The following is a 23,961-nucleotide window of genomic DNA, read 5'->3' as shown; positions in this document are numbered from 1 at the left end:
GGGCTCTAATCTCACGGCCCTTTAATGAAAACGCACCGTCTCTCCTCCTCCTTGACGTAACACTCTCCCCTCCCTCTGTAATCCCCAACTTCTTTTATTAGGGTTTCTCTATACATTTCTGAAAAATCTCCACGAAAATTCATCAAATCCAATGGCGAATCGAACAGATCCAACAGCGAAGAACATAAGAGGGACAAACCCACAAAACCTAGTAGAGAAAATCCTGCGGTCCAAAATCTATCAACACACGTACTGGAAAGAACAATGTTTTGGGTTAACTGCAGAGACTTTGGTCGATAAAGCGATGGAACTCGATCACTTAGGTGGTACCTACGGTGGAAATCGTAAGCCGACGCCGTTTATGTGTTTGGTCATGAAGATGTTGCAAATTCAACCTGAGAAAGATATTGTTGTTGAATTCATTAAAAACGAAGATTACAAGTAAGTGAATTTTTTTTTTAAAATTTAACTGTTAATTACCATTTGGATTTTGTTCTAAATTGATTTTAATTGTGATTATCAGTGTATTAAGCGTTAGTTACCCTTTTCCTCTGATAACAACTCAGTTTGGGGAAGTTTATGGTAAAAGTAACTGGGGTCTCATAAATTTTTGTGTGGGGTTGTTTTTTTTTGTTGTATGTAGGATTGAGCTAATTGCTCCTCATTTGTGCGGATAATCGAATTCGAAAGCAAGAAGAAATTTTGGGTTAATTTATGCAAGAAAATGAAATGGAGACTTGGAACTTTTGGAATTGAAAAAGAAAAGAAAGAAGATTTAAATTGAATTTATGTTTTCTTTAGCTTCTATGGTTTTTGTTTTGTTTGCTATTAAAAAGGTACGGAATTTAAATGAATTGAAATAAGGTAATAGAGGAAAAGATTAGAAACTTGTTTGTTTTTAGTATTGTTGTGTTGGAGGTTACAAGATTTGATGTCTGTTTGTTTGTTGAGATACTGGTGATGAGAGGAGAGATGAGAAACCTTTTGTTCTTAGTATTTGTAGTTGGTTTGCGTACTCTTTAATTTTTTCTTATTTTTTTTTTTACAGTTCTCAAATTTTCTACTTGGTTCTAACTGGACGTTTCTTTGCCTTGGTGTAGATATGTGCGTGTGCTTGGTGCTTTTTATCTGCGACTTACTGGGACTGATATTGATGTGTATCGTTACCTAGAGCCTTTGTATAATGACTATCGAAAGTTGAGGAAAAAACTAACTGATGGGAGTAAGCTCTTTAAATCCTTTTCTTTTGATTGCGTTCTCATTGCAACTTTTCAAAGTCTTTCATGTGTTGCTGCTGCTGTTTAGATGAATTTACTGACGTGTTTGTTGAATTCTGTTTATCAGAATTCGCATTGACACACATGGATGAAGTTATCGACGAGCTCTTGACAAAAGATTATTCTTGTGACATTGCTATGCCCCGTATTAAGAAAAGGTAACTTTTCTACAACTTGCTCAAGGATTTTTTATCTGGTAGTTGTGCAGGGCAGACAATATTTGAGATGGCTTATGTTCTATCGCCTTAGGATATATAACTTGTGAGCTGATAAGTGAGTTTTTATTTGTGTAATTTTAGTTTCTATTTCATTGAAATCCATATTTTTGCTTCCATAACAATTCTATGGAGATGTGTGGGTGACCCTTTCTATAATCATCAGATGGACTCTTGAAACACTTGCTGCACTTGAACCTAGAAAGAGTGTGTTGGAAGATGATTTTGAAGAAGAGGAAGAGCGAGAAGAGAACGAGCAACTTGAGGGATTAGACAATGGTGCTGATGAACGGGTATCCTTCCTTCCCAAGTTGAGCTATATTTCAACTTTTCTTTCTTTAATTTCTTTCTTCCAAATCACATTGCATACTTGGTCTTATTTATCAATTAATGAATTATTTACAGGACTACTACCATGAGAGAAGTCCTGCAAGGGAAAGGGAAAGGGAAAGGGAAAGGGATCGGGATAGGGATAGAAGACGTGATAGTCACAGACATAGGTAAGTTGTTTGCTCATTCTGGCTCCGGAATAGTCACATTTGTTTCTCTCCTTGGGAACTTGGTGATTTATTATTCTTTATCATGGATTTTTTTTGTGCAACTTATTTGGTTTCTTTATGAATCACAAAGATGTTAAGAGAAATGTGCATATACATGCAATGAAACATTGATATAGGACTAAAGATGATGATAGCAATGAAGATCTGGTGGCATGTTGTAGGAACTACATTGTTTATTTGTTTCATGGTAGAACTCCATAGAGCTTTGGAACTTTAATATTGAGGTTCTTTTTTACATTCATGTTTTCCCCTTACTAAAATGCTGAGGTTTTATACCAGTATCAGTATATCATGGTTGAAAACTTTTGGAGTTTCATAACTTTCTTAGCACATGAATGGATATGAGGCAGAATTAGGAGTTTTCCTCTTTGTGAATCAACTAGAAAACCATTATGGAAGCTGTTGTCTAACAAGCAAACCATTTCATTCACATGTAAAGTAAAATTTAGCTCCATTTTTTCGCCATGGCATTTAAAGCCATTGCTGGTTTAAAACAGCTTCCAACAGTAAAATCGAATGATCCTGCCAGGTTTCTCTGCACTGACAGTGTGCAGTGAGAAGTATGATGGATCAGACAATCTTATTGTAATTGCAATTTCATGGTCATTGGTGCTCATTTTAATTTGACTCTCAACTAGTTTTCTGCTGTAAATTAAACATTCTGTTTTATTTTATATGCCCATCATATTGAAACTTTTAAACCACTCAGTATGTAAATAGATTAGGGTTCTTCCGCTTCCAGTTATAAAATTGGTTGCTTTTATAGATAGCTAGTTTTGTTTATTAAAAATGCCATGTGACTACATGCATCGTCATGAGCACTTTTGAATTTCAATAACCATTACAGCTGTTGGAGCATTGGTGACTTTGTATTTCCCCATTTCCAATTGAGTGCTACCACAATTTCCTTTTTTTTTCCTGGCTGTTAAGAATTACATTTCAGATGCAACTTTGATGCCTCCTGCATAGTTTATTGGAAAAAGGGTAAGCTTATGCCATTTTTATTTTCACTATTTATGCAGGGATCGTGACTATGATAGAGATTATGACAAAGACTATGATAGGGAGCGTGGACGTGGAAGAGAGAGAGACAGGGACAGAGATAGGGATCGCTATCGTTTGAGAGATGAAAGAGATTATGGTCATGACCGGGAACGAGAAAGAGAAAGGGAAGGCAGGGAGCGTGAAAGACGAGATAGGGACCGTGGCAGGCGGAGGAGTCATTCAAGGAGCCGAAGTAGGAGTCGGGATCGTAAAAGACATGCCCACAGCAGTAGTCCTAAAAGGCGCGGAGATGGAGCAGAAGAGCCGAAGAAGAAGAAGAAGAAGGAAAAGAAGGAAAGGAAAGATGATGGTACGGACCACCCTGATCCGGAGATTGCTGAAGCTAATAAGCTCCGAGCAGCCCTTGGGTTGAAACCACTTAAATGATCTATGCTCTTAAGTGTCCGGTGCTGTTACTAGCAGATGTAAACTCTGGTAACTGTAGGTTCAGATTCACTCTCTTATATCTGCTTGAGTCTTATTAATGCGTAATTTCTTGTACAATGTACATATTTTTAAGGGGATGGCATGGCATCCATTTTTATTGTTAATTCAGACTTTCTTAGGGCGGACAATTTTTCGCTGACCAGTTGATGGGTAAGACTGGATACTGCTTTGTTCCTTTATCATTGAAGTCCACTTTCTGATGTTAGTGCATGTTGCATTATGCTAGTCTTTCCAATTTTGAAAAGGATATAAACATGAGGAGAAAGTAAATCAGCTGATCCTGTGGCACAAAACACTGTTTTGGAGGGCGTAATAAAATGCAACTAATTTGGTAAACACAATCACAGAACATCTGAAGTTGAAACCATGTAATGAATCGAACTTTAAGGAAATAACATGTTGCTTTCCCAATCCTTACCACGGAAGTACCTCAGGCAACAAAGTGCCATCTTCATCATAATGAAGGGAACCAGAAAAACTGAGGGGCTTGCACTTCTCCCCCATCAAAATCCTCTTCTTGCATAGCTCCTCACCACATTCTTCTCTGCTTTCGTCCCTGATTTGCACTGGTTTTCCTCCATTTTGGCTCCTCGTAGTATTTCTCAAGAATGAAGCCATCCTAAACTTCTGATCGGTACTGAGTACCCTTGATGGATTCCTAAGCAAGTTGCTGCTGCTTTCCTGTCTTCCAGCTGGAGTATCGGACATGCCAACACCACTATGCAGGTCATGGCTAGTTCCCTGTCTTCTAAGCACAGTATGATCAGTGTTGGGTTTACCTCTGAAGAAGTTCAGACTGGTATACTTTGAGAAAAAACTCAATAGAGGAAATGACACTTTTAAATACATATCCGCTGCCCTGCTTGGTTTGTTATCTCTCCTTTCCATTGTTGGCTTCTCATGCTCTTCCCCCTCCTCCTCTTCTTCAATCTCCAGAAGAGGTAATGAAGACTTTGGTGCAACCCCAAAAGGCTGATCTCCATCATACAAACCGTCATCTGCCCCCGCCAGGTCACTTTTATAACCATCTCCATTTTTGTGGACCTTAGAGGAAGCCTTGGGTGATTTCTTCTTGCCAAATACACTAGGGAAGAAAAGGCCGAACTTCTCTGGAAGAAGGCTTTTAGGCTTAACAACCCTTTCCTTCTTGGCCCTGGTGTGATCATCAAGGTGATCAGTAATGCAATCATTGCTTCTTCTCTGCATTGTCTTGGCCAACAACTGAGGGATTCTGATTCTAATCTTTGGTTCAGGCATGGTTAAGCTAGAGACATCACATAGCTGAGAGTTTGGTGGGTCATTGCTAGCAATGATACCTCTACAAGTGCTAGGGTTTTCTTCTTTCCTTCTGCCTCTCTGAAAGGCATTACTTGCCATTGTTGTTGGCTTTCCAAACAAATGAAATGGGACTCGAAGATGGTTTTAAAAAGTGGGGTATTGGAGAGAGGGAAACGTGGCTTGAGAAGTTCCTTCTTTCATGGGATTTCTTGTTTTCCATCTTCCATCTCAAAAAATGACTTGATTAGCCAGTAAGATAGAGGATTAAGCTGGTGAAAATTTCATTGCCACTAGCCCACTACTCCTAGTGCATATCTACAAGTCTATAAGCACATCACATTAGCAAGGCACATAAATCTTTTAGGTCCAAAAGGTTAATCCTTGCATATCATTCAAGTGTTGACGTTGAATCAATGGACACTCACTGTTTTTGTGATAAGTGACAAGTAACTCCCCATGATAGAGAAGTTTTTCTTGATTTTAGAGGAGGATAATGGAGAAAATGTTCTTATTTTTTTATATAGTAAAAACAAACCATTTTGTTAGTGTTTTTAGGAGTTTTTCTATTTAAGAGTTAGAGTTGGAGGGATAATATATAAATAAGAGAGAAAATTAAAAGGTGATAATGATATACAACTAACCATATCTATCTACCATATTTTTTACAAAGAAAATCAAATTTAATATTTTTTTAAAAAAAATATTTCTAATTTTACCAAAATCTTTTCTTCTAAAATCTCTCAATTTAAAATATATTATTAAACATGGTTTAAACTGACATGTTAATTTGATAAATTTACAGTCTAAAACCTGACTTGAATTATATTTTAACTTGAATCAATTTTAATATTGACTCAACCAAATATAGATCACCTCATATTTTGATTTGTGTTCCAGTTGACTGGGTCAAATTAAGTTTAAAACTTGGTTGAGTCAAATTCAATATTTTTTTTAAAGAATGTTATTCTAAATAAAAATGATAAACAATAAGTTGATTTAATGATTCAAGTTGTTTTTTTATTAGACCTAGATAGAGTTTGAAAACCAATGAGTTTTTAGAATGAAAATTAAAGTTTAAAATTAACATTTATTAAATGACCTTTGTATTTCACTCTAGCAAAGAATAATAAAATGACAAAGCCTTTTTCATTTTGGTTCTCAATTTTTTTGAGGATTTTTTAATATATTTTTTTTAATTTCAAACTTAGTTTTTTTCCTTTAATTTCATCATTCAATATTGAGTTTACTAGTTATTGAATTTCATAATTTATTTTGATTTTTTTATGGGTTTATCCCGATTCCATGACCTAGATTGCGAGTTAGCCCTGACTCAGGTTGTTTTTTTGTTTTTTTTAATTAATTGTTTTTTTTTTAATTTTATCCTCCAACATTGAGTTGATTGAGAATTGAGTTTCATAATTTATTTCGATTTAATTTTTATGGGGTTATCTAGGTCTCATGACTCATGTTTGATAGGTTAGCCTGAGTTGATTTAACTTACTTTTTAGTTGAATTTTGTTTTCAACTTTATCTTTCAATATTGAGTTGATTAAAAATTAAATTTAATATTTTATTTTATTTCTGTAGGGTTATTATGATTTTATGACCTTGGTAGTGGATTTAGCAGGTTAATATGAGTTGTTTCAAATTAATATAATATGTTGTTATTTTAATTTTAAAAAAGATATCGTCTTGAATTTTCTAGTTAAACTATAGTTTTAACGGTAATTTAAGTTGTTTTTTTGACATGCCAATTTAATCACGTCATATCAGATTAATTTATTTATAATTTTATTTTTAAATAAAAAATAAATTAACTTGAATATTTTTTTTATATCCAGAAGCATAATCAACAGTGATATAGTTTCATACTAAAAGTGGATTGGGTAATAGATTATTTTACTTGGGTATGATGCACGACAATTTGACTATGATATTTGACCCAAACTATAAACCCAAATCAATTTAATTTGGACAGTTCACTTAATGGGCCGAATATAAAAGGTGCCTGTTTCTCGCAATTTCGCACACTAAAACCCTTGTCATCATCTGCTACCTAAAAAACGCTGTTGTAGGGGAAAGCCAAAAGCGGCCAGGTATTCTTGTCCTTCTCTTTTCATCTCTTCACTCTCCATCAATTTCTACACTGATTTTCTGTACGTTTTGCCTACGCTAATTGTTTTATTTCCTGGATTATTTGGTTTTCCCTTTAAAAGATCCTCTTTTTTCTTGGCTTTGTTTGCTTAAGTTTTGATGCATTAGGTTGTCTAGAGGTTGATTTCTGTGTTCTTGGAAGTGGGTTCTTTCGATTTTGGTTTATAATGAGAGTATTGTGTGGATCTTTGATAAATCACCGAGAGCTTAGTGATTTTTTACATGATGTGTGTTTTTTTGGTTTTTTGTTTTGAAGATTTAGGTCGCTTTTATGTTAATTGATGTATAAGAGTTTTTGATGTTTCCGACCTAAATTTTGTTTTTGTTTTTGTGATTTTTGTTTTTGGTTTTTTACCTTATGTATTTGGTGATTTAGAGTTTGATACTTTATATTGAATTGAGCAGGTTGAAAGATTTTGATTGCGTCATGTCGACTTTTGCAAAACCAGAGAATGCATTGAAGCGTGCTGAAGGTGAGTGATGAATTGTTAACTGTTAACGCCCTCTCTAGTGCATAACTTTAATTTGCCTGGAATGGTGTTCAAACCTCAGAGTTTAATGTATGTTATGTTTTAAGTTCCAAAATTTATGATGATATCAAATTAGTTTGATGCTTACATGCTTCACATTATTGGCAATCTTTCAATCATCTTGCATAGTTTTTGATTTTTTCAACAAAAAGTCTTAGGTGTTTGTGATTTAAATTTGGCCTCATAGGCGAAGTGAACAACGCATGTGGTTGTAGAAGAGCCACTTTGTTTTCCCAAAGAGGCATCACTAGACTTTGCTCCAGATGTAGCTTTAGTATGGTTATTTTGGAAGTTGGGAAATAGTCACAGGCCTTTTATTTTCCACTTTGTAGTTGCATGTTTACGAGATTTTGTCCTATATGTGATACTAGCAGCCCAATTTCCATGGTATATTTTTATTGAATTTTCATGACGTGTATGGTTGCAGAGTTGATAAATGTTGGGCAGAAGCAAGATGCATTGCAAGCTCTTCATGATCTGATCACTTCGAAGAGATACCGAGCCTGGCAAAAGCCACTGGAAAAGATTATGTTTAAGTATGTAGAGCTTTGTGTCGACTTGCGGAGGGGCAGGTTTGCCAAGGATGGTCTGATTCAGTATCGTATTGTTTGCCAACAAGTGAATGTCACTTCCTTGGAGGAGGTGATCAAGCATTTCATGCATCTGTCCACTGAGAAAGCTGAACAAGCTCGTAGTCAGTCACAAGCCCTTGAAGAAGCTCTTGATGTGGATGATCTGGAAGCAGATAAAAGGCCGGAAGATCTGATGCTTAGTTATGTCAGTGGTGAGAAGGGAAAGGACAGGTCTGATCGTGAACTTGTTACTCCTTGGTTCAAGTTTTTGTGGGAGACATACAGAACAGTACTTGAAATATTACGGAACAACTCGAAGTTGGAGGCGCTATATGCAGTAATTCCTACTTTCAACATTAAATGTTTTGGTGCAATACATGGTCCTTTTGTATTGTCAGCATCTATCTCTATAAATTTGCAATACATGGTCTTTTTGTATTGTCAGCATCTATCTCTATAAATTTTCGATATGATGCACGAATAGAACATAAGCAGACACATTAAGCTTTTTATGGAAAGAACATGTCTAAAATCATTGTTTTTTATGATAAGAGTGTGCATCTAATATGTGACCATCAAGTGACTTGTAATTTACATGTGGGTTATGGCAGAGGCCCAGCGTGTAAGGCTTTTTTAACCTCTGTTAGCTGGATGGACCAAAATTATAAACGGTTTACAATGTTTTCCCTCTATTTAACAATTCTATTCTGAGTTTCAATTTCTTCTTATGCAATCAGATGATGAGAATCGGAATATTGATGCTGGCCAACCTTTTCTCATTGTACTTTTGAGTTTTTCTTTCTATCCTATTGACAATCACTAGCATTTGGACTTTTGATGATAGGGATTTCTCCTCCCTTTAAGTCCTCAGCTCATATTTTGTTGACCATAGGTTGCCCATCATAGCTATGTGCTCATACTTCTACTATCTTTCACCATTACATGGTGCATGACTTGGTTGGATGGTTGTCTGTTCTGATGACCATTAGTATGAAAGTCCCAAAGATTATCATATGGCAAAGCAGAAACTGCATCTTTCTGAATGCAAGTTGTTATGTGTAGATGACAGCCCACCGAGCCTTCCAATTCTGTAAGCAATACAAACGGACAACAGAATTTAGGCGGTTGTGTGAGATCATCAGGAATCATCTATCGAACCTTAACAAATATAGAGACCAAAGGGACCGACCTGATCTGTCAGCTCCAGAGAGCTTGCAGTTGTATCTTGATACACGATTTGAGCAGCTAAAAGTAGCTACAGAGCTTGAACTGTGGCAGGTATGCATATTGCTTTATATATTATTCCTACATGTTAGTTTTGTACCTGTAGTGTCTCTTGTAGGATGTATTATTATATTCTATTTCACTTCACTTGACCCAATTTTCATGTGCAGGAAGCTTTTCGGTCCATTGAAGATATTCACGGATTAATGTGCATGGTCAAAAAAACTCCCAAGGCATCCTTGATGGTGGTCTATTATGCGAAGCTAACAGAGATTTTCTGGATTTCTTCAAGTCATCTTTACCATGCTTATGCATGGTTAAAGCTTTTCACACTTCAGAAAAGCTTCAATAAAAACCTAAGCCAGAAAGATTTGCAGATGATAGCATCATCTGTTGTTTTGGCTGCTTTAGCGGTGGCTCCTTATGATCACACATATGGTGCATCTCATTTGGAACTTGAAAATGAGAGAGAGCGGAATTTGCGGATGGCAAATCTTATAGGTTTCAATCTAGACCTGAAACCTGAGAGTAGAGAAGTGGTAATGCAATTTTTTCACTTGCATTTACCTTCTTGGTCTATCATTTATTAGTTTATCTAATGGCTCTCATTTCCATAATGTTTTTTCTGCAGCTTTCAAGATCATCCCTTCTTTCAGAACTGGTAAGTTTGAAGTTGTGATTTCTTGCTATTTATATATGTTCTTTGTTCTCATTGGAAAATGATTTCTTCATAAATAATTCTTCATTTTATTGATAAAAAAAGACAGAGATAGAAGTGCTTCTTTTCAAGAGTAGTTTTCTATTATTGAAGGTTGAAATATAATAATGCTATTTTTTCCTTATTTCTACGAGTAATCCAGCTCAAATTCATGTGCCACAACTCTACTCTACAGAAAATTGTTATTCCATGGGTTTTGAAACAGTATCTGTAATATGCCTTGTTTCCTGTGTAAACATTTGAAATGTCTGATTTCAACATCATTTTCAGGTATCCAAAGGTGTAATGAGCTGTGTAACACAGGAAGTAAAGGATCTTTACCATCTTTTGGAGCACGAATTTCTACCTTTAGATCTCGCGGCAAAGGTTCAGCCATTGTTATCCAAAATTTCTAAACTCGGGGGCAAACTCGGCTCCGCTTCTTCTTTGCCTGAAGTGCATCTCTCCCAATATGTTCCTGCCCTCGAGAAGCTTGTTACCCTGAGGTTGCTTCAACAGGTAGACAATTTTTTCTGCTTTACCTTTTCTTTTGGAGTTTGTTTCAATATTATTTATTTATTTATTCTTTCTGTGGTCACATGTGCTCTTACATACTTTTTTTTCAGGTTTCTCAGGTGTATCAGATGATGAAAATTGAGAGTTTGTCTCAGATGATCCCATTTTTTGATTTCTTTGCCGTGGAGAAGATTTCGGTAGACGCTGTGAAACATAATTTCATAGCTATGAAAGTTGACCATATGAAGCATGTTGTATTGTTTGGCACTCCGGTATGCTTCATTCTGCGCACATTGTTTTTATTCATGTACTATTTACTCTCTCTCCCTCTCTGATTCTCCCATCTGCATGCCCCTTTACAGAATTCCACTTCTGAACTGTTGACATTTCTTCCTAACTTGAGTCCCTCTGTATCACTTCTTTTGTTGGAATCAAGTATATTGTGCTTGCATATTGGCTATTTGCTTGCATCATGGCTATTTGCTTGCATTGATTCATTCCAAGTGGTCTGTCTTGCCTTTTACACTTGGTTCTTGTTGTGCTGGTGAGAACACCATAGCAGAGTTTGACTGCATTCATTTGACTCTTTCAGGGTCTTGAATCTGATGATTTGCGAGATCATTTGACTGTTTTTGCTGAATCCTTAAATAAAGCAAGGGCTATGATTTATCCTCCAACAAAGAAATCATCGAAGCTGGGTGAGATTTTACCCGGACTGGGGGAGATTGTTGAAAAGGAACACAAGAGACTTCTTGCTCGGAAATCCATTATTGAAAAGAGAAAGGAAGAACAAGAACGTCAACTTTTGGAAATGGCAGGACATCTGAACTATTGCCTCAGTATAGCTTACAGATTGATTGTTTATTATGGTTCGCTTTCTTCTTATATCAATTTTTGCCTTCTAGGAACGAGAGGAGGAGTCAAGGAGGCTGAAGCAGCTGAAGATTACAGAAGAGGCCGAGCAGAAGAGGCTTGCAACCGAGTATGAACAAAGGAACAAGCAAAGGATCCTCCGGGAAATTGAGGAGCGCGAGCTTGAAGAAGCGCAAGCTTTGCTTGAGGAACAAGAGAAGCGCAGTAAAAGGAAAGGAGGAAAGAAGCCCATCTTAGAAGGAGTGAGTTTAGATCTTGTCTCATTTACTTTTCATTAAATAGGGAGCTGTGCCTGATATGACAATTTTATTTCTACATAGGAGAAAGTGACAAAGCAAATTTTAATGGAAAGGGCTTTGAGTGAGCAACTCAGAGAGAGGCAGGAAATGGAGAAGAAATTACAGAAATTGGCTAAAACAATGGATTATTTGGAAAGGGCGAAAAGAGAGGAGGCAGCCCCATTGATTGAAGCTGCTTTTCAACAACGATTGGTCGAAGAGAATGCACTTCATGAACATGAACAGCAGGTATCTGTTTGAGTTTTGTCACATGTCCTTGAAAGGTTGTTTTCCTTCCATATCATTTCATATAAATGTTTCTCTGCCCCTGTCCTTCACATCTTAAATTGCAGCATGCCTAAAAAAAGGATGTTACCACTTAGTGTAATTATATTTTTGTTCGATATAGTTTACTGGCTGCTGTTTAAGTCATGCTAATCAGTGTCTGCATTGCAGCTGGAGACTGAATTGAGCAGACAACGCCATGATGGGGACCTCAAGGAGAAGTATAGGCTGTCTCGGATGTTGGAGAACAAGGTCAGTGTCCAATATCTCTGTGATTCCATGTGTCATGTGGCGAGCTACATCATCTGAGGAAATATGAGGATAAATCCTCCAGGCCTTGATATTCTGTGGGGCGATGTTTTGTTGGATTGCTTTCAACATTTAAACAAATATGATTTTTGTTCTCTTGCAGATCATATTTGAGGAAAGAGTGAAGAGCCGTCGAGAGGCAGAATTCAACCAAAGGAGAGCCGACAGGGAAGAAAGGATCAACCAGATTATTCAAGCTCGGAAACAAGAGAGAGAAGCTTTGAGGAAGAAAATATTCTTTGTTAGGTCTGAAGAGGAGAGACTGAAAAAGTTGCGTGAAGAGGAAGAAGCTCGCAAACATGAAGGTGGATACCCACTACACTGAATGGACAACTTTTTTCCACTCGATACTTGATCCATATTTTATGTTCAATGGGTTTCCTTTTATCCATATCTGAAGTTTCTCTACTTTTTATTCCCCAAAGTTGTTGCTTGCCTTCCCCCATTCAACTATGTGTTCACAGAGTGTCCTCTCTAAGCATATATAAGTTTGTGATTGACCAACTCGTTCTATGTATTGGTGGTTTTCAAACACAGAGGCTGAGAGACGCAGGAAAGAAGAAGCTGAACGCAAGGCGAAGTTGGATGAGATAGCAGAGAAGCAAAGACAAAGAGAACGTGAATTAGAAGAAAAGGAACGGGTAAGGAGGGAAGCTCTCTTGGGAAGAGCAACTGATGGGCTTCATAGACCTTTTGAGCTTCCTGCTGGTCCAGAGCCTGGGGCTGCTGCTGCTGCAGCAGCAGCTGCACCAGCCCCTGCAAAGTATGTGCCCAAGTTCCGGCGAGGTGGAACTGAAGGCTCAGCGCAGGCTCCTCCAGATTCTGACAAGTGGGGCGGTGGAAGCAGTAGGCCAGCCCCTCCAGATTCTGACAAGTGGGGCGGTGGAAGCAGTGGTGGTACCGGGCAGGCCACTTCAGATACAGACCGGTGGGGTGGTGGTGGTCGCTGGGGCAGTGGTGGTAGTAGACCTGATGATCGGAATCCACCCGGTGATAGGTGGGGTGGAGGTTCAAAGTCCACTTGGTCATCATCTAGGCCTCGTGGTCGCTGATAATACCAGAGTCTACATAAACATTTTAAGGTGGCCATTTTTGTCCTGGTTATATTTGTTGAATGAAGGGAAAATGCACCTGGGAAAACCCTTGAGGAATAATTATTAGTTAATTATAGTTTCAAATTTTGTAGACTTGCAAAACATTAAAGTGACATCCTTGACTTTCCTTTTTTCTCTTCTTGTATGGTATTGTTGAGAAATGTTTATTGTAATTTGGACCTGTCACTTTCGAAGAGTTGTTTATTCTTTCTCACTTCTGAGTCGTGTAACTTCTTTTCTCAGTTGAGATTTTGAGTTATCCCTATTTTCAGGGATTAAGGTGCCCGTGACGTTGTTTTTTTTTTTTTTTTTTATATCCTTACCAGTGGAATCATCTATCTTCTGTTCTAGCCATTAATATCCCTTTTAGGAAATTTTAGTTTCCCTTCCCTTTTCCTCTTACCTCGTGTCCGCATTTGCATTTCAGGTAGTACCATTCATCCATGTTGAAACGTGGCCTGGTCTCAAGGCTCCTATTCTCACAATTCAAGTTCTGTCCAAGCGAGTATGTGGTTATGGTCAAGTGTAGCGATTTGGTGGGTACTAGGTAGTGATGGTGGCAATTTTAGCTTGTAATGAAACCTTAAAACCTAAATCATTTATATTTATATATTCATTATATTCTTTATGTTATGTAAAAGTTGGCTATCAATTACCTGTTGCCTTGTACATTTTGCTTTTGTTTCAAGCAAATCATCAAGCCTAAGATCAACGCACTTCTTCTAAATGTTTGTTTTTTAAATTCTAATTATTTGACATTTGGACCCCCCCGTCAAATATTGTACTTAAATCATTGTTCTGTAGTCATCATCCATTCTAACCATGTCAGGAAATTAGCAGAAGATACTCGATAAACCAGTTCAGATTGGAAAAGGAAAATATCAAGTTTAATTGCATGTTAAGTCTTGCTGTCTTTTCAGATCAAATCTTCTGATTCTTTCATCTCAACTCTGTCTAATCTGCAGTGAAACAAGCTGTCTATTTACACCACACAAAAAAGGCATTAGAAATAGATAAGATGCAACTGGGATGGAGTTCATGACTTGCACAGGCCACCCATGATGTACTGTCTCAATTGGAAATGACAAGATCCACTGTCCATTCACAAATCAATCATCTCCTTTGTATTCGAGATGCCTACAAAAATCACAGATCGACAAAAACGTTGAAAACCATCCACCAACACGCTTCTAGCAACATCTTCATCCTAATCACTGAAACTTTCTCCAAGAGATGAGGCTCGGAGTATGAGGAATGTAGTTGAAACGTTCTTCATCAATTTTTAGGAGATGCATTTCTTCTATATCCAAATTTAGGAAGTCATCACTTCGGTGCAAACAGCAGTCGCGCAGCAGATGCTATCGAACTCCTCCGTTAGCATGTTAAACCTTAAAATCGAGTTATGACAAGGGTGATCAACAAATCCTCTGCTTTTTGGTTGACAGTTCTGAAAAGCAGGTTTGGACAACAATGATAAACCATTCAGTGAAGTTCCCCATCAACAGCAGCAGGGGCAGTGAAGAAAAGATGGCAATAAGCAACACTTGCAAGTTGTCTCCAGCCCGTGTTTGAAGACTGAACATCATATACCGATAGCATTCCTAGTCCTCAAATACAGATAGAACCCTATAATCCACTTCCAATTCACGGAAGAAGAATCCACAAACTAAGGCATTTCTCGGTGGTGTTGCGAGAGTGATTCTTTCCTGGGTGAGTGGATTGCAGACAAAATACTCGACTCCTGGCTTAAGTGCTTTGAACAATACTAACCCGTTGCAAGAGCATAGAGCCGAACAAGCAAGCAGTTGCAGTCAGCGTGCGGTACCTTGCTCATTTGACTTAAAGGGGGTGTACAAGGATTTAGTTAACTAGTCGCGTTAGAGTTTGACTGTTTGCGTTAATCCTAGGCCCTTCATCAATGTGAAGACAGTAAGACTCCTCTGTAAAAGTCATAAGATTCAAGAATTCCAGGAGCAGCTAGTTCTCTTCAGTTGCTGTTGGGCAAAATGTAGAGTTGAAGTTAAAGGCTCCCCATTTTTTGCACACTCGTTGACAATCAGCTGAGAATTTCAATGAGAACATCATTAGAGACGTGTTCAATATCAACCATTCTTTCTACTCCGATGAGTGATAAATGTGTCAACCAATAATAGATCACAAAGAAACGAATTCCTCAAGGAGCAGTACAGGACTATGGTGCCTGCCTGCATGCAAGAAAGAAGGGCAACAAAATATTAAAGAAGCTGATATGTGAAATACATATTGCAAGTTTCATTTGATAAGGGCAACACCAAGGGTTGCTTGACTGAAAACAAGAAAACAGAATATCCACGTTCAAAATCACAGTAAATCATTTCTTAATGTTACTTGACAATGGCAGAACCAATCCACAATTAGAAACAGTGAATTCAATACATAGGAAATCACAAAGATCCATCATATATTCCTCTAAACTCCAAACAATATCATGAAATGAATAGAAGGAAAAAAAAAGAAAAAGTGTTACGACCATAATAGTTGGGTAGAAACGGCATGTCGTCTGCTCTTGGGGACCCCCTAATCCATTAAAGAAAACGGGTTAACCCGAAATTGAGTCTTCCCCTCTCTAAGCTAAAACCCTTCTTCTCCCCTTCATAAACCTCTCGTTTCATTTTCAAAGTTTACATTTTTATTCAAACGAAAACTTCTCACTGATTCCTTTCGCTGAAATCAATGAGTTCACTCGTTCTCAGATTTGCTAAGCTTTTAAGAGTCCCTTCTCCTGTTATCATGCCCACCTCTTCTCTAGGTCTCTCACTCTCTCTTTTTATGTATAAGTTCGTGTCTCTGCGTGAGTGTGTGTATGCGCGTGCTATGTATTATACTTGCAAAGGTGCAATATTTTTTTGTTTATTATGCAATTGGGATTTTGGGTTTTGTGCAAAACCCACTTCAAAGAACTTTATGTGGTAGAATGTGGTGCTTTTGAAATTCTTGTTCTTAGAGGAATTTTATCAAATAGTTAAGGGGAATTACTGAAAGTGTTTGTAAAGTGCATATTTGTATAAATATTGAAAGGTGTGTGTGTGAGTGAATTGTTTGAATTGATTTTGTGTGTGATTGTAGGGGTAGGTTTGCAAAGAAGCTTGAGGTCTTGTTACTCAACTGTGTCATTTAACAGTGACAATGAAGAGGGGAAGAATGATAAAGTGGAACAGGAGTTTGATGATTTGCTTGGCGATAGGCGCGAGTCACGGTTCCAAGGTGTGGATCCTAGAAAAGGATGGGAGTTTCGCGGTGTGCACAGGGTACTTTTTTTTTTAAGTGTTTAATGAGTGACTGTGAATGTTGTCGTGGTTTGGTTGGATGTCTCTTGTAAATGGAATGGTTTTCTCTGTGTTTTAAGTAGCATTGGAAAAGTAGAATTTGATATTTTTAATGTTCTGTCACTGAAAACTGGACCCGTGATCACTAATCATTGCATCAAATGACAATGTTGCAACTTTGTTCGATGATGGCTGTGTTTCATATTGGAAATGCTCTTTTGTGTGGTTGGAATTCTGTGAAGTGTTGCATACGAAACATGAGGAGCATTTCAGCTTGCTTTGATGGTTTTAATGCCATCTTATCTTTTCTTTCTTTTTACTTGGATAAAAGAATTGGTTAGAGAAGAAATCATAATGATGCTTAATCTTGAAATTTCCAGCTTTTCCATTTGGATTGATTTATTTTGAGGTGTTTTGATATAAATATTAAATAATAAAGATTATCTTAAAATTTCAATGCGGTTAATCTTCTATGGTGTTCGTTTTTCTTTTTTATTTTCAGTTAAGGAAATAATTAACTCATAGTATTGTTTTTACAGGCAATTATTTGTGGAAAAGTGGGACAAGCCCCTGTGCAGAAGATCTTGCGAAATGGGAGGACTGTAACCATCTTTACTGTTGGAACAGGGGGCATGTTTGACCAAAGAATTATAGGATCAAAAGACTTGCCAAAACCTGCTCAGTGGCATCGAATAGCTGTGCATAATGATTCACTTGGAGCTTATGCTGTTCAACAACTTGCCAAAAAGTATATATTTAATCTTTATAGAACTCCCTTCCAATTGGATAGAGAAAACAAGCTAAATTTCATCGAAATTGTTTTGTTTTTTTTTGTTTGTTTTTTTTTTGTCTCACAAATGGATCTTTGGTTCAGCTCTTCAGTTTATGTTGAGGGAGACATTGAAATTAGAGTTTACAATGACAGCATCAGTGGCGAAGTTAAAAACATTCCTGAGATTTGTGTTCGTCGTGATGGTATGTCTACTTCTAATACCCCCCCCCCTCTCCCGCCCATTGTTGTTATCATTATTACTACAGAGTTCAAAGAGGTCTTGGTTTATTCCTTTTGGTATCATCCTGCCTCTTGTAATAATAATATATGGCAGTGTTGCTTAAGTTTCAATGCTGCTTGGAAATTAGTAGACTTTTCAGCTTTAGATTGAAGATAAATGACTTCTGTTGATTGTATGAAGTTGACTCAAGACCCAAAAACATTAGACAGAAATCCCTGTATGATAGCAGTGACAAACTCAAATGATATGCTATTAAAAAGTATCTGGCCCCAATGTGCAGCATTGAGCCTCATGGGGTTAAATACTGCTCTATTGTATTTTGTCTGATCATCATGTTACATATTTTTTTAGCCCAGTACAGCGTGTTGCTATTTTGCTATGTTATCAAGATGAATTGGGAGGATAGAGAGATTATTTGGTTACCGCAACTGTGGGCTTTCTGACCAAGTGGTGTCCATTTCTTTTACAAACAAACCTTAACTTATAAAATTGATTGCATGAGGACGTGGAGATGAGTGTAAATGTCTATCAAGATCACAGCATCTGATGTAGTTGTGTGAATGGCCTTGAACTCAACCTGGTGTTGAAGTTTTGGGTTGGGGGGAGATATAGATATATTTGACTAGAAATTTTGGTTTTGGCGTATAAGTACAAGTTAGGACACTGAATAGTCCTCATTTTCAACGCCTTGCAATTTAACCTCTGCAGGAAAGATTCGCCTTATAAGGAGTGGAGAAAACATCAGTAATATTTCCTTTGAGGATCTGAGTAAGTTCTCCTCTCCCTGCCACTTTCTAATGATGACATGGTCATGATATCGTATTGAGTGATTTGTTTTTGACTGTTAACTGGGATATGATATTTTCATCATGGAGATGCAATTAGTTTTTACTTTGCAGTCATCTTTGAGTGATAGAATTGCCTATCTAGCTTTCATCAATTTTTCCTTGAGTTGATGCCATTAACACTTGCATCCTTACTTGCAGGAGAGGGATTGTTTAGCTGAAATTCACTCGATATTTCGTGTTAATCTTCCCTAAAAAGCAAGAGTAGCTGTTTCCCCTAACTTTTGTAAGAAATATGGTTCCAGCTAGGCTGAATGTGACAGGCCCAGACAAATAGCTTTTGTTTCGTATTTCTATCCTTGACTTGTTTTGTGTACCCTTTTTTCCTAAACTCTGTGTGAGTGTGTGTGGATGAGGGTGGGTGGGCGGTGGTGGTGTATACATTTTTTTTTTATTGTAGAGGTTATTTGATTGATGGGATTTTATATTTGTTTTATATGAGAATCATGGTATCAATGAGATTGATTTTGTACTGAATTTTACCATTCTTTATCCTTATTGATTATGTCATTTGATTGTGAATAACTGTGCTTTTTGTACCGTACATTTGTGGTGTCTAGGTGCATTTAACAGCATGTCTAGGTGCATTTATACGTTGTCAAAGGTTGCTTGATATTACAATTGTTGGGACGAAGTGTTAGAGACCTTGTAAAATTGAAAGAAAGACAATTGGTCATCCTGAAATCGCCAGCTTAAGTCCCAAATTGATCTATCTTCGAAATATCATGTACAAACTTCCCTCAAAAACGAAGAAGAAGAAATATCATGTATACTACTCTAAGCAAATTTATATAGTCACCCTAATTTAGGAACTTTTGGAACAGTCTTATTCTTAAACTGTTTTGTTGAGCTTCTTAAATTTTGTGTATGCATCTGTTGATATGCAACTGCTGGGAAAAAAAAGTTTCATTTTTTAGTTTTTCAATGATCTTTATTGTTACACCCATATTTGACTGCTTAATAAGCTAGCTTCAGTCTTTTAGATACAGAAAGAAGGATTTCTCAAAATCATTCAGGTTGCATTAAGGTTATAAAAGCACAACTGGTACACTTCGACCCTTTGATTAGGCAAGCCAACTGTTAAGATTCAAGTGCAGATTTGAAGATACTGCTAGGACAATATGTTTGTTCTTCGTAGGTCAATATGCATCATGGATTGGCATTTCAGACAATGCAATGCAATGTAGTTTGTATGCATAAAAAATCTATTAGCAATGAAATGTTTGTTGCAATTGAGCACGGCCTAAAACATATTGAAGTTTTAGAATCTATTTTGACTGCGAAGTGTGTTTTGTCAATCAAATATCTGCATTTCAGAGAAACAGCTAAAGACTATTCCTCAGTAACTCAAGACTTAGCGATACCATTTCACTGCGTTGTTCCACTTGATCTTGCCTGTTTGTTGTCGCTTCCTTTTTTTTCGGAGTCATTTAATACTGGAACAGTCTACATGTCAGTACTAACCACTTGCACCGGTGAATAGTGCTGTCTGAGCATGGTGTTTGACATTTCTATCTAATCGTATTTCAAAAAGTTTGTTTTCTTAGTTTTAAATAATTTTTTTAATTTTTAAATTGTTTTAATATATTAATATTAAAAATAAATTTTAAAAAATAAAAAAATACTTTAAAAAATAATCTCTATAACCATTAGAACGATGCAACATTCATAATGGATTCATTCACCATATCTATTTGTCTAGTGCTGAATTATTTACATGCAATTAAACTTTATGTTTTCTTTTTCCAATCTGAACTGGTTTATCGTGAATCTTCCGCTAATTTCCTGACATGGTTAGAATGGATGATGACTACAGAACACTGATTCAAGTACAATACTTGACAACTCAGGGGTCTCAGTTGGGTTCAGCTGGCCCCAGTTTCATCTCAAAATACTTTTTATTATCTAAGAGGATTAATGTTATTTCTATACTGGTGATGACACGTGTCTATAATGTTTACCTTAGACTCTACATTTGTTTAAAGCTCGTGGATCTACTTGCTCATTAGGAGTTTTTTGTGGTACAAGGTAATCATAGCTCGACAGCTGTCCTCTTTGTAATGTTAGATTAATGACCTAACGGTGTTATATTAAGATGCCATGCTAACTTTGTCAGTTTGTCCTTACCTCTTTTGATTCAACCTAGAGAACTTTTATCATTTAATATAATCCACTCGAGGAAATGGGAGCCCCTCGAAGGGAAATGGCCTTTGATAATTCTAAACAAGGAAAGTGGGATTGCCCTTTTTATTATGCATTGTCTCTTTGACGCCTGTTCACCATAGAATTCATTTGAGAACCATCACAAGGAATCCTATTACGGAACAGATGAGATTATGGAGGCAAAACCAGCTTGCTGAATAACTTAGTGTGCGCCCTTTTACACTGTTTTGATCATTATATCGAAAGTTTCAGTTTTTCATTTGCTGACCTATTATGTGTGTTATTATTAGATTTATGGTATAATGCTGACTTCATGGCCCCCGTTACTGCATTTAATACCGATTAGCAATACTCTGCAGTGAAGTTCTAGCACTTCTTGACATGTGAACACATGTCCTTATAGTCATTAATTATTGTTGTGTCATCGAATCATGATTGCTCTTTTTGCCAAACTTCTCATTTATCGAAACTGCGAGTCACATGTTGATTAATCCTCAGTTTTCTGGTCAGTTAGGCTAATCCTTAACTGCATTATACTACCGATCAGCAATACTCTGCAGTGAAGTTCTAGCACTTCTTGACATGTGAACACATGTCCTTGTAGTCATTAATTATTGTTGTGTCGTCGAATCATGATTGCTCTTTTGGCCAAACTTCTCATTTATCGAAACTGCGAGTCACATGTTGATTAATCCTCAGTTTTCTGGTCAGTTATGCTAATCTGATAGCTGAATGCATGATTGAGTGACCTGACGAATCAGGTGGGGTTTATATATTTGTCTCAGATTCTATCGGTCGGCACATTGTAACTTCAACTAATCAGCTTCAAAGTTCATGGAGGACATAAAAACTTGATGACTATTTAATTGCATTTATTTGGCAAGGTAGCAGAGAATCTGCCATGTGTGCAGGCCCCAGATTGCATGATATTGCACTAAGGGAAACCGCACTTCTATCAGAATTCATTTTTGTTTATGTTTTCCGTATCTTAGAGCATATTTTAATTAATTTAGCAGTAGTTAATTGGCTTCATGGCTCACCAAGGAGTTACTTCGGCGTGGATTTGTCTATTAATTTAAGGCATCTAGCTGTTAGGCTCCTTGCTTCACTTGGTCTTTTCCCTCTTCTGTTTCTGAACTCGAGAGTCAAGATGATGTTTCTGGTAGTCTTTTTGCTCACTTTACTATCTCATGTGCCAGCCCTTGATGCTTGCCCTAAATGTGGCAACATGCTAGTCCCTTACCCACTTAGCACAAGTGATAATTGTGGAAACCCTAGGTACAGAATCTATTGCAACAATGGTGCTCTAGAGTTCTTGTCAGCTCAAGGACTATACTACAGGATTCTCAGTATCAATCCTAGTGCTTATAAACTTGTCATACGCCCTCCCCTAATAGGGAAAGACACATGCTATTCCTCTGATCTTTCCGTAGGAGGATTAAGGCTTGACGAGAACTTGCCATTCAACATATCCGTTCGCAACACTGTTATGCTATTCAACTGTTCTGATAACATTCTTCTGTCACCGTTGAATTGTTCGTCGACCAGCTATTGTAGGCAGTACGAGGAGATAGAAGAGGGGAGTGGGTGCAAAGGAACTCTTTGCTGCCACTTCTTGAAAGACGCATCAATGACTTCGCATAGGATTAGGGTTAGGGTTGGAGGGTGCACAGCTTATACTTCTGTTGTGGACATCAAACCTGTGGATCCCGTTGATAAATGGAACTATGGAATTGAGCTGCAATGGATGCCTCCATACTAGGAGGCAGCACTTGTGGTGCAAGCTTCTGAACTATATGATATAGTCTATGTTGTTGCTTGTTATGCCTACTTTATTACATCCCATGTCCTTGTTGTTCATCTGCTGTTCCTTCTGTTACTCGTACGTGTGTGCTTGTTCCTTCTATATTTTGCTACTTAATAATGAATAAATCTATGCTCCTTTTCCTGTTTTTACTACTGACGAGCTAGCTCCTTTAATTAATTCTATTTTTAAAAAAAATAATGAAAAATTAATCATTTAAAAAAGCTTCAGATCATTTATCATTGTTCCACCGACAAATAATCTAATATCCAGACTTTTATTAAATGAAAAACAAACGAAAAAAAAAAAACTATGGATGTAAACTATAAAAGGGTCTGATTAATATTTTTATCAAGCATGAATTTTATTCTAATATTATAATTATAAAAAAAAATGTTTTGTTTCATACGTATAATATATATATGTCTTTGTTGATTCATAGTATTATGAATTAATTTCCAGTATTTTATAGAGAGAGAGAAAAAAAAGGAGAGAATTGTTAGATTTTTTATTATCAAATCACGTGAAAATAAATCTCATAATCACTGTCAACATTCCATGAAAATAAGAATATATATATATATATTTTATCAAAATAATTATGTATTAATTAGAAGTGTTGATTAATCCTAGACCTCATGAATATAGAATTTAAAAATATTTTATAAATACTTAACAACTTAATTATTCCATTTCTTTTCTTTCCAGTTATGATATTAATAGCTCTCTATACCATCTTAATCATATTATTCAGATGTCTCATTTTCTCATCTATTATATTATATATACACTCATTGAAAAAATATTGTTTGTTTATATAAAATTGGTTAAATTGGGTATTTTTTAATTAAAATAGAAACATAAAACATGCTTGATAAAAAGAAATTAAAAAAACAAAACTATTGTGATTATTCCAAGTCACATGATGTCTAATAACTAGGATTAAATATGAATATGTTTGAGTGTTGAGAGATGAATGACATGGAGCTTCTTTATATTTGATTATTAGATGAAGCATGCATTGAGTGGCATGGGGTGAAAAGCTAGGTTTCCAAAGGCAAACTTGTGAAATGCTTGGAATTTTTTTTATTTTTTATTTTTGGAATACATAAGGTTATAATATAGGCCATCATGAAATCTTTAAAAACCTAACCTCCCATACTTCTTGAACCATTTTATTTTAACCCCCACAATTAAAAATATTTTTAGATATTTTTTATGAAGAATTAAATTATATTTGTGATTTAATTTTCATTGTTTCATGGAAGTAGAAATCCTCACAAAAGACCTAGGCTTGCGTGAGGAGCTCAATCCAAGGGAATTATAGGCCTTTTGATGGTGGCCGGAAAAAGAACCATTCAAGCCAGAGAATCAAGTCCATGGGTCTTTGAAAGATAAATCTACCAAATTTAATTCTCACTCAGATTCATGGAAACAAACTTGTTCAATGCCTCTTCTGGAACCACACAACAGACCCT

At 36.6% G+C, this 23,961-nt stretch overlaps 4 protein-coding genes across 5 annotated transcripts; all 4 read left to right on the top strand.

The window, feature by feature from the left end:
- The first annotated feature begins 46 nt into the window (after window positions 1-46).
- Window positions 47-3,647, top strand: LOC133670231 (pre-mRNA-splicing factor 38). Its single transcript, XM_062090747.1, has 6 exons — window positions 47-441; window positions 1,101-1,222; window positions 1,345-1,435; window positions 1,659-1,785; window positions 1,898-1,992; window positions 3,075-3,647. The coding sequence occupies exons 1-6, from the start codon at window positions 152-154 to the stop codon at window positions 3,481-3,483; spliced, it is 1,134 nt and encodes a 377-aa protein (XP_061946731.1). The 5' UTR covers window positions 47-151; the 3' UTR covers window positions 3,484-3,647.
- A 3,184-nt stretch (window positions 3,648-6,831) lies between these two features.
- On the top strand, window positions 6,832-13,567 carry LOC133669608 (eukaryotic translation initiation factor 3 subunit A-like). Of its 2 annotated transcripts, none has more exons than XM_062089807.1 (14): window positions 6,832-6,917; window positions 7,381-7,448; window positions 7,933-8,414; window positions 9,140-9,355; window positions 9,472-9,840; window positions 9,933-9,962; window positions 10,290-10,517; window positions 10,625-10,786; window positions 11,107-11,328; window positions 11,420-11,629; window positions 11,708-11,914; window positions 12,122-12,202; window positions 12,363-12,564; window positions 12,797-13,567. In XM_062089807.1, exons 2-14 carry the CDS (start codon window positions 7,403-7,405, stop codon window positions 13,309-13,311), a joined length of 2,970 nt encoding a protein of 989 aa, XP_061945791.1. In that variant the 5' UTR covers window positions 6,832-6,917; window positions 7,381-7,402; the 3' UTR covers window positions 13,312-13,567. The 2 variants fall into 2 exon arrangements, with proteins under 2 accessions (XP_061945791.1, XP_061945792.1); XM_062089808.1 differs by lacking the exon at window positions 6,832-6,917 and adding an exon at window positions 6,926-6,977.
- A 2,293-nt stretch (window positions 13,568-15,860) lies between these two features.
- LOC133669543 (single-stranded DNA-binding protein, mitochondrial) lies at window positions 15,861-19,026 on the top strand. Its single transcript, XM_062089731.1, has 6 exons — window positions 15,861-16,141; window positions 16,459-16,640; window positions 17,198-17,406; window positions 17,533-17,633; window positions 18,380-18,439; window positions 18,658-19,026. Exons 1-6 carry the CDS (start codon window positions 16,066-16,068, stop codon window positions 18,675-18,677), a joined length of 648 nt encoding a protein of 215 aa, XP_061945715.1. The 5' UTR covers window positions 15,861-16,065; the 3' UTR covers window positions 18,678-19,026.
- Window positions 19,027-21,565: 2,539 nt separating this feature from the next.
- LOC133670261 (wall-associated receptor kinase-like 20) lies at window positions 21,566-22,635 on the top strand. Its single transcript, XM_062090789.1, has one exon. The coding sequence runs from the start codon at window positions 21,581-21,583 to the stop codon at window positions 22,439-22,441; it is 861 nt and encodes a 286-aa protein (XP_061946773.1). The 5' UTR covers window positions 21,566-21,580; the 3' UTR covers window positions 22,442-22,635.
- The last annotated feature ends 1,326 nt before the right edge of the window (window positions 22,636-23,961 follow it).

The sequence above is a fragment of the Populus nigra genome, chromosome 12 (genome assembly GCF_951802175.1).
Source record: "Populus nigra chromosome 12, ddPopNigr1.1, whole genome shotgun sequence".
Lineage (NCBI taxonomy): Eukaryota > Viridiplantae > Streptophyta > Magnoliopsida > Malpighiales > Salicaceae > Populus > Populus nigra.
This window is presented reverse-complemented; position numbering and strand designations above follow the sequence as displayed.

Bases quoted from the DNA above. Each gene is read 5' to 3' on its own strand.
- LOC133670231 (XM_062090747.1), top strand. From the start codon at position 152: ATGGCGAATCGAACAGATCCAACAGCGAAGAACATAAGAGGGACAAAC. The intron at 1,223-1,344 runs GTAAGCTCTTTA...TCTGTTTATCAG, and splicing joins GAAAAAACTAACTGATGGGA to AATTCGCATTGACACACATG. The intron at 1,993-3,074 runs GTAAGTTGTTTG...CTATTTATGCAG, and splicing joins CGTGATAGTCACAGACATAG to GGATCGTGACTATGATAGAG.
- LOC133669608 (XM_062089807.1), top strand. From the start codon at position 7,403: ATGTCGACTTTTGCAAAACCAGAGAATGCATTGAAGCGTGCTGAAG. The intron at 8,415-9,139 runs GTAATTCCTACT...TGTTATGTGTAG, and splicing joins AGTTGGAGGCGCTATATGCA to ATGACAGCCCACCGAGCCTT. The intron at 9,841-9,932 runs GTAATGCAATTT...TTTTTTCTGCAG, and splicing joins AACCTGAGAGTAGAGAAGTG to CTTTCAAGATCATCCCTTCT.
- LOC133669543 (XM_062089731.1), top strand. From the start codon at position 16,066: ATGAGTTCACTCGTTCTCAGATTTGCTAAGCTTTTAAGAGTCCCTTCT. The intron at 16,142-16,458 runs GTCTCTCACTCT...GTGTGATTGTAG, and splicing joins CATGCCCACCTCTTCTCTAG to GGGTAGGTTTGCAAAGAAGC. The intron at 16,641-17,197 runs GTACTTTTTTTT...TTGTTTTTACAG, and splicing joins AGTTTCGCGGTGTGCACAGG to GCAATTATTTGTGGAAAAGT.
- LOC133670261 (XM_062090789.1), top strand. From the start codon at position 21,581: ATGTGTGCAGGCCCCAGATTGCATGATATTGCACTAAGGGAAACCGCA.